The sequence below is a fragment of the Heliangelus exortis genome, chromosome 2, assembly GCF_036169615.1.
Source record: "Heliangelus exortis chromosome 2, bHelExo1.hap1, whole genome shotgun sequence".
NCBI lineage: Eukaryota > Metazoa > Chordata > Aves > Apodiformes > Trochilidae > Heliangelus > Heliangelus exortis.
Window position 1 is genome coordinate 126,572,244 of NC_092423.1, and position 14,166 is coordinate 126,586,409.

The 14,166-nt window shown below is 38.5% G+C and overlaps 1 protein-coding gene across 9 annotated transcripts in view; it reads right to left on the bottom strand.

Moving 5' to 3' along the window:
• The window catches only part of RUNX1T1 (RUNX1 partner transcriptional co-repressor 1), a 113,154-nt gene that overhangs the window by 45,169 nt on the left and 53,819 nt on the right, over positions 1–14,166 (bottom strand). For 7 of the 9 annotated variants that reach the window (XM_071737915.1, XM_071737917.1, XM_071737913.1 and 4 more), the window contains 2 exons: positions 5,673–5,810; positions 1,646–1,887 (listed from right to left, as the gene is read on the bottom strand). In XM_071737915.1, the coding sequence (XP_071594016.1) occupies positions 1,646–1,887; positions 5,673–5,810 (380 nt within the window). Of the gene's footprint in view, positions 1–1,645; positions 1,888–5,672; positions 5,811–7,255; positions 7,543–7,767; positions 7,789–14,166 lie in introns of those variants that run through there. The other 2 variants (XM_071737922.1, XM_071737920.1) reach the window with 2 other exon arrangements.

Consider the following 14,166-nt stretch of genomic DNA (forward strand, 5'->3'; position numbering starts at 1 on the left):
CACTCTGAAATTGTTTTATAACTCATTCTTGATTTCAATAAGAGGGTAAAGAAAAGCATGCTGCATATTAAATTATTGCCTTATTACAAAACTCAAAGGAAACCACCAGCATCTCAGACATTCATTGCCTGTTGCTTCAAGTGCAGTCTAAGCTCTCAGGTGCCAAGCATGGAAATGCTTTCACATTTCAAACATCAGTAACAGCTGCTTTACTCAGCAATTATTTTTGTTTTAATTTTCTACTGGAGCTTCTTGCAATTTTGTTCCCAGTGCATAGTGTTAACTAACCACATTTTTTAAATGCACATTCCTCTTCCTCATGCTTTGAGGAGGAAACCTGCATTTGGCCTCTTGTATGTATAAAAGAGGTTTGTTTACTATGTTCTAGAATATGTTGGAAGGTCATTACTAAGCAGCTGATGCCATAAGCATGAAGACCATGTATTGCACAGGGCAGGCCAAAGGAATAAGTGATATGTGGATGTGCCCAGAAAAAAGATCCTAATTTGCCCCTCAGAGCTCAGATGAGGGTAGAAATCAACTGTAATTAACAGTGGACAGGGACTTTTGATTTGAAAATCAAGGGCAGGTAAATGCTCCCAAAGCCATCATTAATTTCTTTACTAGTTCCCCTTTCCACAGAGAACCATGTAGCAGGCAAAACCACAATAAACAGGCCCTTTAGATATGGAAGCAAATGGAGAGCAGGACTTACTGAAGTTACACTGCCTACATTAGACTTGGTTTTGACACAGGATCACCCATTGCAATCAGTCTTTGCTCCCAGTGAAGTCAATGGCAATTGCAGCTGCTCAGAACAGATGTGAATTATAGCACTACAACAGCATTTTTCCTTGTACATCTCACTATTGCTGAATGAGATACATGGGAGACAACAATGTCTAGTGGAGAGAGGACTTCACAGGGAATAAAAAGAATACTGGGACAGTTTCACAGCAGCTTGGCTGTGAAAGAGCAGCCTAACTTGACAGATATAGGTAAGAAAAAGCTGAAATTTTCATTCAGCCATGTAATTACATGAAGGTAACCTTATTTGTAAGGTGACTTAAGTAGCAGCATTGCACCATCAGATCCTTCATTGCTGGCTTCAATAAATTCTGGAAAAAGGTTTTACACTGAATAACCACAGTCCAAATATATATTCAGCTCATCCTTTTAACCAGTATTCTGTGACTATATAACCACAGTCCAAATATATATTCAGCTCATCCTTTTAACCAGTATTCTGTGACTATATATGTAGGGCACTCTACTTTCCTCAGCCAACTAAACAAGGCAAACCAAACCATATTTTACTACATTATATAATTCAAGGCATGTCTGCATTAGGGTGCTGCCAGTATAGAATGAAAATCCTTTCACAGCATTATGGCATAATACTGGCAAAAAGAGTAGTCTATATGTGCTTGAGAATTGCTGCCACTCATGAGCAGCTCGAGTTACTTATGTTAGCTCAGGCAGCAAGAGCCAGAACTTCATTCTTGAATGTTTTGTAACCTTAAAGTATGATGTATGCAGTATATGTCACCCCCTCTTTTATGTAATACACTTGACAAGTATAAAAGATGGAAAAGGAGAGAAAAAAGATCACAGTTATTATTATATCATTGGTTTTTTTGCTTACCACAAGTCCTAGCACAAGGGTACGCACTCTCTCCCCAATCTCTGGTGAAATGTCATTGCCAAACTGCTGTAAGGTTGTAAGAAATCTCTTCAGTTTGCTGAGTTGCCTAGCTCCACAAGCTGGTGGTAACTGCTGGTTAGCCAGAGAAGAGGAAGAGGAAGAGGATGGCCCATTGCTAAAGCCATTAGGAGGAGATGGAGCTCCATTTAACGCTGTTGGTGAATGGCTAGTGCCATTGGTTACTGAAAGAAAAAGAGAGAAAGGAGGATGAAATAGAGGGGGGGAGAAGAGAGAGAAAAAGAAGACAGAGAGGAAAATCCATCAGCTTATGTTTTCTGTGCTTGACCTCAAAATTAATTAAGATGCACAATAAAAGATAATTAGCCTTTTGACAGAGCAACACTCTGCAGTTCATATCTATTTCCCAGTAGCTGGTACTGAATGGTGTGTGGATTGGAAGTAACAGCAGCTGCCTCTCACACAGCCCCCCCCAAGTGCTCCTGGACCTGAAAAGCATAATTTGAATACCAGTCTTTTGTCAGAGGATTTTAAAAAGAGCGAGGGAAACAGAGAGAGAAAGAGCATGAATGCCTGTATGATTGAAGACCAAAAAAATTGCTCTTTGGGGTAGAAAAAATGTGCAGACATATTTCACGAAGCCTCAGTTTATCTCTGAATATTTTTACTTGTGTTTTGTACACACAACTGACAGCTGTGTTTATAAAACAGGACTTTCACGTTTTAACCTTACACCACCCAATGAGAAGGTTATTTTTTCTGATTCAAATTTCTTAGCTGCTAACATATGGAGCACAAAAAGTTGTTTGTGCAGGTACAAATGGTGCCATGCTCACTGTGGCCTAAAGCCTTGCAGCTAGGGCAGGAAGATTGGCTGCAAAAGACTTCTAAGAGACCACAAGGAAATCACTCAGCTTTTACATGCCAATACTGTATCTCTAAAGAGGATAGGAAAGCTTTCCCCTCCTGTTGCAAGGTTGCTGAGAGAATAACTATCTGAAGTACTTAGTCTTCAAAATTTATGGTGACAAGATTCCTGAGACATAGTGAAGACAACAACAGGGAGATTTTGGCAGCAAATTTGGTTTGATTCTTATCCACACTCCAGAAGAGAGAAGAGATTCAAACTGAGGACATCCTTTTCCACTTGGGTTACTTGGAACAGCAACAGTCAAACACACCCTTGAGATTCTTTGAATCTGACTCGCCAAAATTACAGTAAATGGCAAGAAAAAGGATGGCTCCCTAGAAATACAAATGTACCAGAGCCCTGGCAGGTGTGGGCACACAGCACACAAATCTACTCAGCAGCAGCCTCCCTCTGCCAGCAAGTGCCCTGGTGAAATTTGCTGGTTTCTTTTTGTCAAATTCAGAGACCATCCAAAAAACCAAAAACCAAACAAAATCAGGAACCTGTCTGGAACCAAAAATAGTAGTATTAATCTTCATTGCTTTCTATGGAAAAGCATAACCATAGTGAGTTAGCAACTTAAAGAACCTCCCTGAAGTTACACATCCCTTTCTCTCTGTCACTTTCTCCAGAAGCCATATTTGTTTTTGGACAGCAAGTCCTTTTTGAGGGTGGACACCTATTACTAGATTTAAACTACTACCTTCTTTCCAGATTTAAACCACTACCACAATACTTGTGAAGGAGCTTTTGCCCTACTGACTGAAATACCCTTTGGGAGGTACTACAGAAAAAGCTATCTGGGTGTTTATCTAGTTTCTGCTTGTGTTTTATCCCTAGTTTTTGGTTGCCTATCCTAGCTGCATGGACAAGGAAGAATAAGAAGTAGAAAAAGCAGAAATAGAAAAGAAGCTGGCCTCAGCAGCTCAGTTCCATGTCCAGCTCCAAGCCATGCTCTCTGAGCACTGCAATAGACTGAGATATCAGAGTAACTAAATATATCATGATTGCAAGCTAGATATCATACCATGAACTTAGTAAATAAGGACTGGGAAGAATAAGAACATATCCTGGTCTAGCCTGAAACCACCAAAAAACTCAGTCACTAGTAGGAGGCTGCTCTAGGCAGAGTGTCCTGGGGCTAGGAAAGAAAGCCCCTTGGGATCAAGAAAGCACAGAAGACTAGAGGTCATTGTAGGATAGATATGAGGAGGAGAAAGAGATAAAATTTCTTATACAACAAAAGAATTAAAGAAATACTCTCCAAATGCAGTTTCTGTAAATTACTTTTCTCCCCTAATATCTCACCTCATACAAATGATTTTTTCATTTACTTTATAGTATCTGAATTTGCCAGTTGGCAAATGATGCGTGTCATTTGTAAAACAAAACTATATTATTTATCAAAAAGAATTTAGTATTTTACTAATACTACTACATATTAATTTGAAATTTAAAGACAAAATACTAATATATAATAAGATCAAGAAAAGATGTCTATTCTTTACTAGAAAACAAGTATGTTCTTTGTCTGCAGGCACTGCTCCTGTAGTAATAATGAATATAACAGACACTTAAATAGAAGTGACTGTTTAATGTTCAGGCTGGAAGGGCTAGGGCCAAACTACAAAATTTGCAAGGGTAAAAGACATTTAAAACTAGACTTTTTTTAGATTTTAGTGTTCATATACACAGCCAAAAAAAAAAAAAAGAATCCAGCCATTGTTCACACACCTTCCTAAGTGCTGAACCCAATCAATTAAACAAACATCCAGAAATCATATGAGTACACTGACAAATAAAACAGTGACTGAAGAACACATTTTTATTCCTTTTATTATTGCCAAAGATCATTCTGAACCTTGCAAAGTGCATCACACTGGAAAGCTTAACCTGCAAGGGCATTATCCTGCAAAAACATAGAAGCAACCTTTAGACTGGAAGAGTTTCTAGGATGTTTCAGGTGTCAGAGTTAAGCAAAACAGACAAATCTTTGCAGAATCAGAGTCACTGGGTTAAATTTGAGTTTATTCTAAGAGCTGGCACAAACCCTCTTCACTGTTTAAGTTCAATGTAAATTGTGAGGATAAGGGCTCCTTGGGAGAAGTGGTACAAAGGCCTTCAGCTGGCCTTCTGCATAGAGGTGAATTTGAAATAAGGTATTTAACAGACAGAAAGGGATTAAACAGACATAGGCAAGACAAATAGAAGATGCTGCCATCATTCTGTTTAGGCATATGAATTCTACTGTTCTAAAAATGTTTTATTTAAACCCTGAAAAGTAAACACATTCTCATGTTTATACTATTACAAGACAGTATAAAAGAGACCAAAAAACTTGCAGCTAGATCTGGGTAAGAGAAATGTGGATCATTTCATGGCTGTGAAAAGAATAGTCCAGACAACATGCCAGATTCAAATCTCAGTTACACTGGTATGACTGCAGAGTAATTCCATCAAGACAGTACAGTTTCCTGTGTGTTTACATCAATAAACTGAGAAAGAGGTGCAGCCCCAAGTGATTTATAGAAGTAAAGTAGCTGCAGACTAGAAATGTCAAGATAAAACAATAAAAGGCATTTATTTTGGGTTTTTTTTAATATTAATATTAAGTAGACATCATATAGCACTTAAATTAGAATTCTCATTCAGTTCTAAGTGGGATGAAGATATGTGTTTTCCTTGTGAATCTCCCTCACTTTTAAAAAAAATCTACCAAAAACCCCCTGAACAAATACTACCAAAGTTTCTGTACAAAAGGGAACAGGATCCTCTAAACAAAACAACAGAATGGCACAGAAGTTTTCTGTACTTCTCACAGAAGAACAGTTTTAATCACTAAGTATACAGGAAAGCAGCTGTCCCTTTGACACTGTGGCCAACCTGTCAGTGAAATGACAACATAACTCTCAGCAGAATGACTTGATACCTTAAAGATACATTAATCTGTTGTGATCTGAGTTTTGCTAAATTACTTTATAGTAGTAAAACCAAATGCTGTTCCCACCATGTCATGCACGTTTCTCTTCACCTATTTTGGTCTCTTACATACAGAATAGAAAGAATATGGAAGAAAAGGAAGAAAATAAGTCTAATTACACGTTGTGGGCGTGAATGAACTGGTTCTTGGAGCTCCTTGGGTAGTGGGAGGAGGTGGCATGGTTGGAGGCGTCAGCCTGGATTGTGTCTTCACATCCACAGGTGAGTCTGGCATTGTGGAATGCTTCTCAGTGCGATCTGCAACACACACCACAGGAACACACTGGTTTATTTCCCCAGGCACACCCCTTCTGACAAAAAGTTAACAGCTAATACAAGAAGTGAGCTATTTCAGCACCTGCTGCAAAAGATTAACCCTGATTATCTACTCCAGTGTGCTCTTCCCAAATTACATCATCTAAACCTTACTTAAGAAGGTGTAACACAGATGGTAAGACATCATTTGTAGTAGTGGTGCATTATCTTTTGGTTTTATTTCTAGCATGTGCAGATGCTACCTCCCAAGCACTCCTGGAACTACAGTAATGCCACCTCCCTTCAAGGCTCTCATGTTAGCTAGGAGGAAAAAACAAAGAGACAGGAAAGTAATAAATCCCCTTACAAAAGCTCATGCAGAACTAAAACCTGAAGCTCTTTAGCACAGGTGAGATACTGGTGGAATATTAGTTTAAGACAGCTCTCTTCATGTCTCTTTTTTGTAACACTGGCTGTGCTCTCCATCGCTTCTCTTGGCAATCATAGACAGATACTTATGTTAAATACTGTACTCCTTCTGGATCACTTTACCACCCTGCCCTTGGACATTTTAACATTCACCAGAAAAATTAATCCAGCGTGCCAAAAATGGTAAGTTACTAGTCATATAAATATACCATTTTTAATAAAATAGATCTAAGTTTGCACCTTCAAACATTAAGAACAACTTTAATGTTTAGTAAAACCTGCAAGATAAGTAGAAACAACTCCCCAGCAAAACAAAACTAACAAAAGGCAAAACCAGGCAGAAAACCTAATAGTTCTTATGCAACTAAAGATCTAGAGATGCAAGTTATTTCATATAGAAATCATGGTATCTACAGTATCTTGGTTTTCCAGCATCATTTTTGAACACCTCTATGTTAAAAATTTTTTAAAACCAACCCTTATATTTCATTTATCAAGAAGGGGCAAAACATTTAGACATTTACCAAATGAAAGCAAAATTAAGGCTTCCTTACTCATGCCAGGAGATTACTGACCGAGCAATCTTGAGTAAAGATGAGTAAGATCAAGTAATTCTTCCATCTCTTCTTTGAGGGGTGGGGTTATTTATTTTATACACTGTCCTACACCAGTCTTCCTGAGCTCCATTAACCTCTTTTGTGAAGCGGGTAAATGTTACTGCCAATTGGTTAGCATGTAAGTCTGTGTTTTTAATTTAAGACAATAGCAAAATCTGTTGTATTATTTAAATTCTGTCACTTCAGTTTGCCACATACCTTCCTAGTTCTTACTAACAACATGCGAACTTCAACCAAAAACTCGTATCTAAAATTTGCCCTGAGAGGCACTAAAAGAAATCAGATGCAACGCACAAAATTAACAAAAGAAGGGTATGCTTACAAGAGCCTCAAAACATTGAATTATCAGAAAGTAAAAAGAACCCAAAACAAAAACACACCACACAAATTAACAACACACACCATAACAGATACCAATCTTTAGCTGCCTGAAAGTGAGGAAGTATGTCCCAGAGATGCAGTGAGTCAGGTATTGCAATTACAGAAGCCATCTTCACCCTTTTTTAAAATGCCTACAGACGATGCTTTAGTTCTCAGGGAAATTCATACAGAATCTAGAGACAAGTTTGGAGATGAGCGGTGAAACATCCCCAGAACAGAATGAGGGGAATACAGATAGAGTATTAAAGGATCTGAGTTTTGATCTAGCTTAATATTAAGGTTCCTACACAGACAGGTGAGGTTTGATTTGCAAATCAAGCAACAGTAAATTACTACATGCTGGAAAACAAAAGCAAGTTTTTAAACGTATACAAATTTCCTTTCCTTTCTATACAAATTTCCTTTCCCTATCTCTATACCAAAACAGTTAAATCTATTTCTTCAGCCAGCCATTCTTTTAACATAAAGAACTACCAAAACTCGTCTTGAAATGTTAATTGCTTCCTTAATAGCCGAATTCATCTTGCACTCACCTCAACCAACCTCAGCAACAAGGGAATAAATAGCTTTCAGCTCATGTTGCAACAGAGGGAAAGAGGCACAGCAGTGAGCCCAAGCCCTCCTAAATAAAGGCAAATATTTCTGCCATGCCAAGAAAGGAGAGAGGAAGGGAGGCTTGCCAGAGCTGGTGGGGAGATAACAGTGGGAACTGCTGGTCCATCTGGTTTTCATTCTGCTAACACTCACATTGAACTGTTAAGGAAGGCAGTCCAGGTACACAGATTTGAAGCATGTGGGAGCGCAGACACAGGCACAGAGGAGATGGAGGTGGGTGGAAGAAGGAGTGAGAGAAATCGAACTCCTCTAACAGTCTGCTGCTCGCAGTGAGCAGGCACAGCCTGTATCCTCCAATTCAGCTGTTGATAACTAAAAGTGATCCCGAGCCTGTAACCATCCACACGGCTCCAGCTCCCCTGCTTTGCCGCATTTTAAAGTTCAGGTTTGCACAGAAATGTGCTCAGATTGGAGGGAGGAGGCTTTCCCCAAAAGCTGGCAATGTTTTGTTACTTAAATTGAACACGGTGGGAAATTGTGTGTTGGTTTTGCCCTCCAATTTCAGATTGCCTTTCTACTGCAATCCAACTGGTTTTTTACTCCCTTGAACACTGTCTGCCACTGAGTTTGCAGATCACTGAAATAATCCACACACCCCTGTAGTTCTTACATAAGTCTAATGACATTAGTTTTTATTTGTTTGGACCTCTTAGGGGTAAAAAAAAAACAAACCTCTGTAGGCCACTTACCTTTGCTCAACCTCTTTTTCCCCTTTGCAAAGCCCTAAACCCCACTCTGCTACTGCATGATCGCAGGCAGACAGATTTATCTCTGGTTGTCTCTAAGTTCCCTAGCCCAGCCTTCTGTAAGGAGATATAAGGCTCCTTTCAAGCACACCTCAAAACACTTCCAACCAGGGGACAAGATTATCTTGTCAGAGCAGAGACTCTCCTCAGGGGTAAAAGAAAGGGCTTTTGAAGAAGTACAATGCAAAATGCAAAGCTCTTCCACGTGCTTGGAAGACGCCACCAGCAGCAGCACAGTGCCCAGAAGAGCCTTCTCAGTTGCAGCCTTTCCAACCTCACCTTTACACCTCTGTAATAACAAAACTACTGCAGGACTAATTCTACCCTCACTGCTATTTACCTGTTCTTTGCCTCTGCAGCTGACTCCCTAACCTCCAAGGGAGCTGCACCTGCCTACAGCTTCTCTGCACCCACTGCTGTCCCACCTCCCACAGCCCCAGGGATCCACAGCAGCTCTATTTTTAAGATGAAGATCTCAGGGGATGGAGTGGTGATGGAGCACAAAGCAGAGCCAACACTGGTTAAAGAGATATTCAGACCTAGAACACCAGCTTCTACAAATCATTACTTATTTAATTTAAACCCAAACAAACACGCAACACTGTTTACTCTAATTGTTGAAAAATAGCCTGAAAATATGAAAGCCAAAGGCAAGAAGGTATTTAATTCATATTCATGAGCTAAGTTTCCCCTAAAACATGTCATTCCACAAGGGCTTTTATGTATAGACATTTTTCATACAAGCTCTCTGTAATATTCTTCTATCTGTACATTCAGAGGTCATCAGAGTTTGGGAGGGGGAAGAAAGTATCACTCAAGGCAGAAAACAGTCTTTTTAACACGTGAAATCCTTCCTGTGTAAGGTTTCATGTACATTTGCTGGTTTTATAATACAGGAGCGTATACATTCGTAACTTTGTCTGAAATTCAGAGAAATTGTAAGGAAACCATGTCTTAGAATTTGTTTAATTTCTTAGTTGAAAAACTTTTTTATGCTTTCATATGAAACCAAACTCCCCTCTTGAAAAGGCAGGTTTGATATTGGAGTTTTTTTCTGGTGGACTCAGACATTTCAAACAATAATCCTGGATTAGCAGAGACACACCAGAAACTTCCACAAAGGTAGTATCCCACAGCAAAGACAAACCAGAAACTTTCATAAAGATAGTATCCCACAGCATCACACAGCTCAGTGTAGGCTGTGTATACAGAGGGAGTAACTTCTTTCAGGTGCAAAGATTTCTTCCACTGAATCCTTCTAAACAGTGACAGACTTACACTGCTTAGCCGAGTTCCGATCAAATGAGGCTGAAATCAGAGGTCCTCCAAACCAGAGGGAAAAGGAGACATCTGTAATTCATTCTGCAGTGCTCGCTGCAATCAATTCAGGATGGATATAGATGGTGAAATAATGGTCTAGTCCTAACCCATACACACAACCCTCTAGTGCAGCGAGAGACTTACAATAAATTCAGAAAATATGTTTCAAGTATGCAGAGATCTATTGCATTTGCTTTGGATTATATATTTTTCTAATTTAAAAAACCAACAACCTAAACATTTTGAAATATACATTCTTGACTCACTTTTACAGTGTAGAGTGAAGAACTGTGATTTTACCACGGAAGTATTTTGCTCCTTTTTAAATTAATGAATGTTGTAAAAACAGCTTTCAATTATACTTCTGTGGATTTCTTGGTCCATGAAAATATACTGTTCTTGTGATTTATTCAGTTTTTATCACACGAGGTTTTCTTACCATTATTTAGCTGTTAGGTGAGTACTGGTATTTACCATAAGCACGCCCAGCTTCTGAAGACAAATAGGGAGGAGACAAAGTAAAACATGCAAGAACAGGGGCAAAAAGAGATGTGCATGTATTCAAATGGATTTACTTTACTTCCTGTACCCTAAATGATTTACTCCATTTTTAAAACAAGGCGGCCTTTCATATATGGCAACATTTTAGCTCCCGTGGCATCCTTCCAAGTCTAACGCATCAAGGAGAGCTCATGTATGGAACGAAATATGGAATATATAAATACTTTACTGATACCATTTCAATAGCCAATTCAATGTCAAGCATTTGTAGGAGTAGTGTGTTTTCAATTTCCTTTTTTAAATGAAGAAAAGTATGGTATAATATGCTGTGGCATTTATTTTACTTTTAGTTAGTGCAAACAGTTCCAGATGTATATTCAGGCATGAAAGATTCTTAAAAGACGCTCTATATTGATTGTACAGTACTTACTACTTCTGTGCCAGCACATTAAAAATAAAAATAATGGCCAAATTAAAAGAGTCCACAGTTTTATTTCCTTTAAACTCGCAGAAAGCACAAACCCTGCATATGACACAAGGGATTAGAACCTGGCCCCTCCATCCAAATTATATGAATTGAGACCTGAATTTGTGGGATGTACTACTGATAATGATTACCTAGATGACATCAGACCAATTTTTATGATTTTGAGAGGAACAGCATGGGATTTGCAAGCAGGTAACTAACTGCCTTTGCTGAAAAGGACTTGTTGAAGAATTATATACATGGTAAAAAGCCTACTCACCCCATGCACCACACACCTGGGAAAATCTAGGTCCTAGGATGCAGCTGAAAACACAAGATCAGGAGCTGCACTGTTGCAGACCCTCTTCCATGCCTGAAACTTTGAGACTGGTCCAGTCTTCATTCCATTTCTCTCTTGGCCCTTTTGACTTTGTCTTAATATATAAACAAGGACCTAAATACAATGGATGTTTTTGTGCCACAAACAAGGGATCTCAAACAGGCATTATATAGGCGTAACTTTCTCTCAGCACCAGATGCAGTCATGTCATTGGCCTAGAAAAAAAAACCTCACCCAGTTTCCAGTGGAGAACTTTTACTCCCTATGTGATCTGCAGAAGGGCAATATCAGAAAGCAGCTCAGACACTCAGGCTCCATGTTTTGTCACAAAACATTAGCCCTGCAAGCTTTATTCACCGTGACTGAGAAGACGCGTCAGGCGAGTGATGGGTGCATACAGCAAAGTTTTCAAGGCAACAAAACATTTCATTGCCTTTTTTGCATTCCAGGTATGAAGCTCACATACTGAAGATGACCCTTTTGCAACAGCAGTATCACAGCTTTGCTGCAGTCTTATCTTGGTTCGCCTCTGCTCAGAGTTGTATGTTTCCTATCACCAGCTATTCATGAGAATAAATGAAAGCCCTCTCAGTTTACCCATTTCTTCTCATTTAATATGCAGGAACTAGAAGAAATTCTGCACCCTGGGAGTTCACTGAAGTTATCTCAGGCTAAGTTATCAGAGCTTTCTTCAGATGTGCTAAAAAAAGCCATGAGAATAATGCAAGCTCCACTCTGCCTTCCAAAACCTGAAAGGGATTTTTGTGCTACGCTTTCCCAGTTCTGGAAGGAAGAGTTTGTGGATAATGTGAACAATGTGAATGGCAGGCAATGACTTGCATCATGTTCATATTCAGTGGTGCTACCTTAGACTGGTCCTACTGTCATGACAATGAAACAGAACCACAGAATCACTGCCTTTTGTTTCAGTTCTCTAGAGTGAGGGGTGTTGACTGGCAAAGAAGCTCAGAGCTTCACAACTGAAGGCCAGACAGTTATACATACTATAAAATAAGAAATCTGTGAGTTCAGTTGAAGCAAAAATTGTCCTGGCTTTGCTTGGACATATTATTTTCTCCTGAAAAAAATAAATTGCCTTACCATATAATTTAATTTGAAAAGAGGAAAAAAATTTTAAAAAGCCATAATTTTTTCCCTCTCATTTAACAATCTGACATGTTTTGACAGTTTCAAAACTATCATTTTCAGTTTCAGCAAGTACACTTTTAGTTATTTAATAATAAAAAACTTCTGTCAAAATTTAAAAGATCTCTTTTCTCCTTCCCCCTTTCTGGCTTTGCAAATTTCCTATGTAAAATCATTTGAACATACAAACTAATGCAGGGAATAAAAGTAAAGTCTAAATCAAGATCTACTACCACCATAATGGTTTGTGAAATAATTTTACAAGAACAGAAAAGCAAAATAAGGGCCAAACTGTGACAGCTGACCCAAGTTTCCATAAGCTGCCAGAATATAAACTTCACAAGTTCCCTTGTCATGGCTGAATACATACAAGTTGGCTTCTAACAAAGGTAGAGTCAATGTGGATTTATTCTAAAAATCCCACCAAGCATCATGAAAATGTCTCTACGTAGCTAATGCAGTTGATAGCAAATAGTCCCACAATCATGATCAAAATATTATTTTTGTTTTTACTTTGTTTCCTGGATCTTTTTTACTTTTTTTACAAGCTACCAAACTGTATGTTTTGAGAGGTTTTCTTTCATTGCAGGAACTACTGTTCCAAAACTAGCAATTAGCTCACTGAATATTGAGGCTCAAGTGAAGAAGTGCTACCCAAGGACTCAAGCACGAAAAACAATCAGGGCAACCACTGGTTCCCCAGCCAATAATTTTTTTTTTTTTTTGCCGTGTTCTCTGAAAGATCTACCCTTGTCACAATTTCCTTTTAAAAAACTAGAAATGTAGGTAGACTGATACCTAAGCAACTCAAATGCCATCAGCATTGAATTGGTGTTGTTTATATGCTCTTATGTACTCAACCACTCAACTTCCAGACTTGCTCTCCAGAAGCATAGTGACATTTTAAATTCAAAGCTTGTATGGTCTTGAATTAACAGTAGTTTGTAACACACAGCTAGAAGTCTGAAGCAGAATAAATATAATTCTTTTATTCTTAATGTACTTACATGAAGAGTAAGGCATAGCTATACTCACTTCAGAAAAGTTCTAAGAGAGTAGTGCTACCAGTATTCTGTTAGATTTAACTAGAAACTAAGTCTCAAATACAAAGTAGATAAAAAAATTTTTAAAAATTTATTGAGATTCAGGGCAACTTTAGGCATTCAATTATTCTGCCAGGAAAAAAAAAAAAGTTATTATGGCTGTACTTTTAAAAGGCATCACTAAAATCTATAAAACATGCCAGAAATCCTTTAGGATCAAAAAGAATCAAATAGGGGTGTGGAAGGTGATATTTTCCATGGTCATACATTTGAAAAGATACCATAGGTACTACCAAGGATGTAACCATTACACATCTGACTTTTCTTGCTTATAAACTGTGGAATTGATTATGGACAAGCCAAAATCCTATAAGGTGTCAAGTGGTTTTCAGTGTGGGACAGACTGCTCCTCACCTCATGGATTGAGCTCCCTGTCACATTGCACACTTTTACCCATCCATGAACACAGTTCCTTCTAGTGATATTTCAAAGAATGAAGATTTTGTTCAGTTAGGCTAAATTCAGGCCTGAGGAACAAGACCTTACCGTTAATAAAGAAAGCAGAGGCTGCCAAACTTCCTCCCAACAGCAAGTACTGCTCCAGTCTGAGGAAGGCTGCTAATTTTTCCCATCTAATGCATGCAGCTAAATGAGCAGGCTAGACTTCTCATATAATCAGTGAAAGGAAGAATTAGAACCTATAATTTAATAATTCCTGAGGCTGTTAAGTCAGAGGGTATAAATATTCTCACACA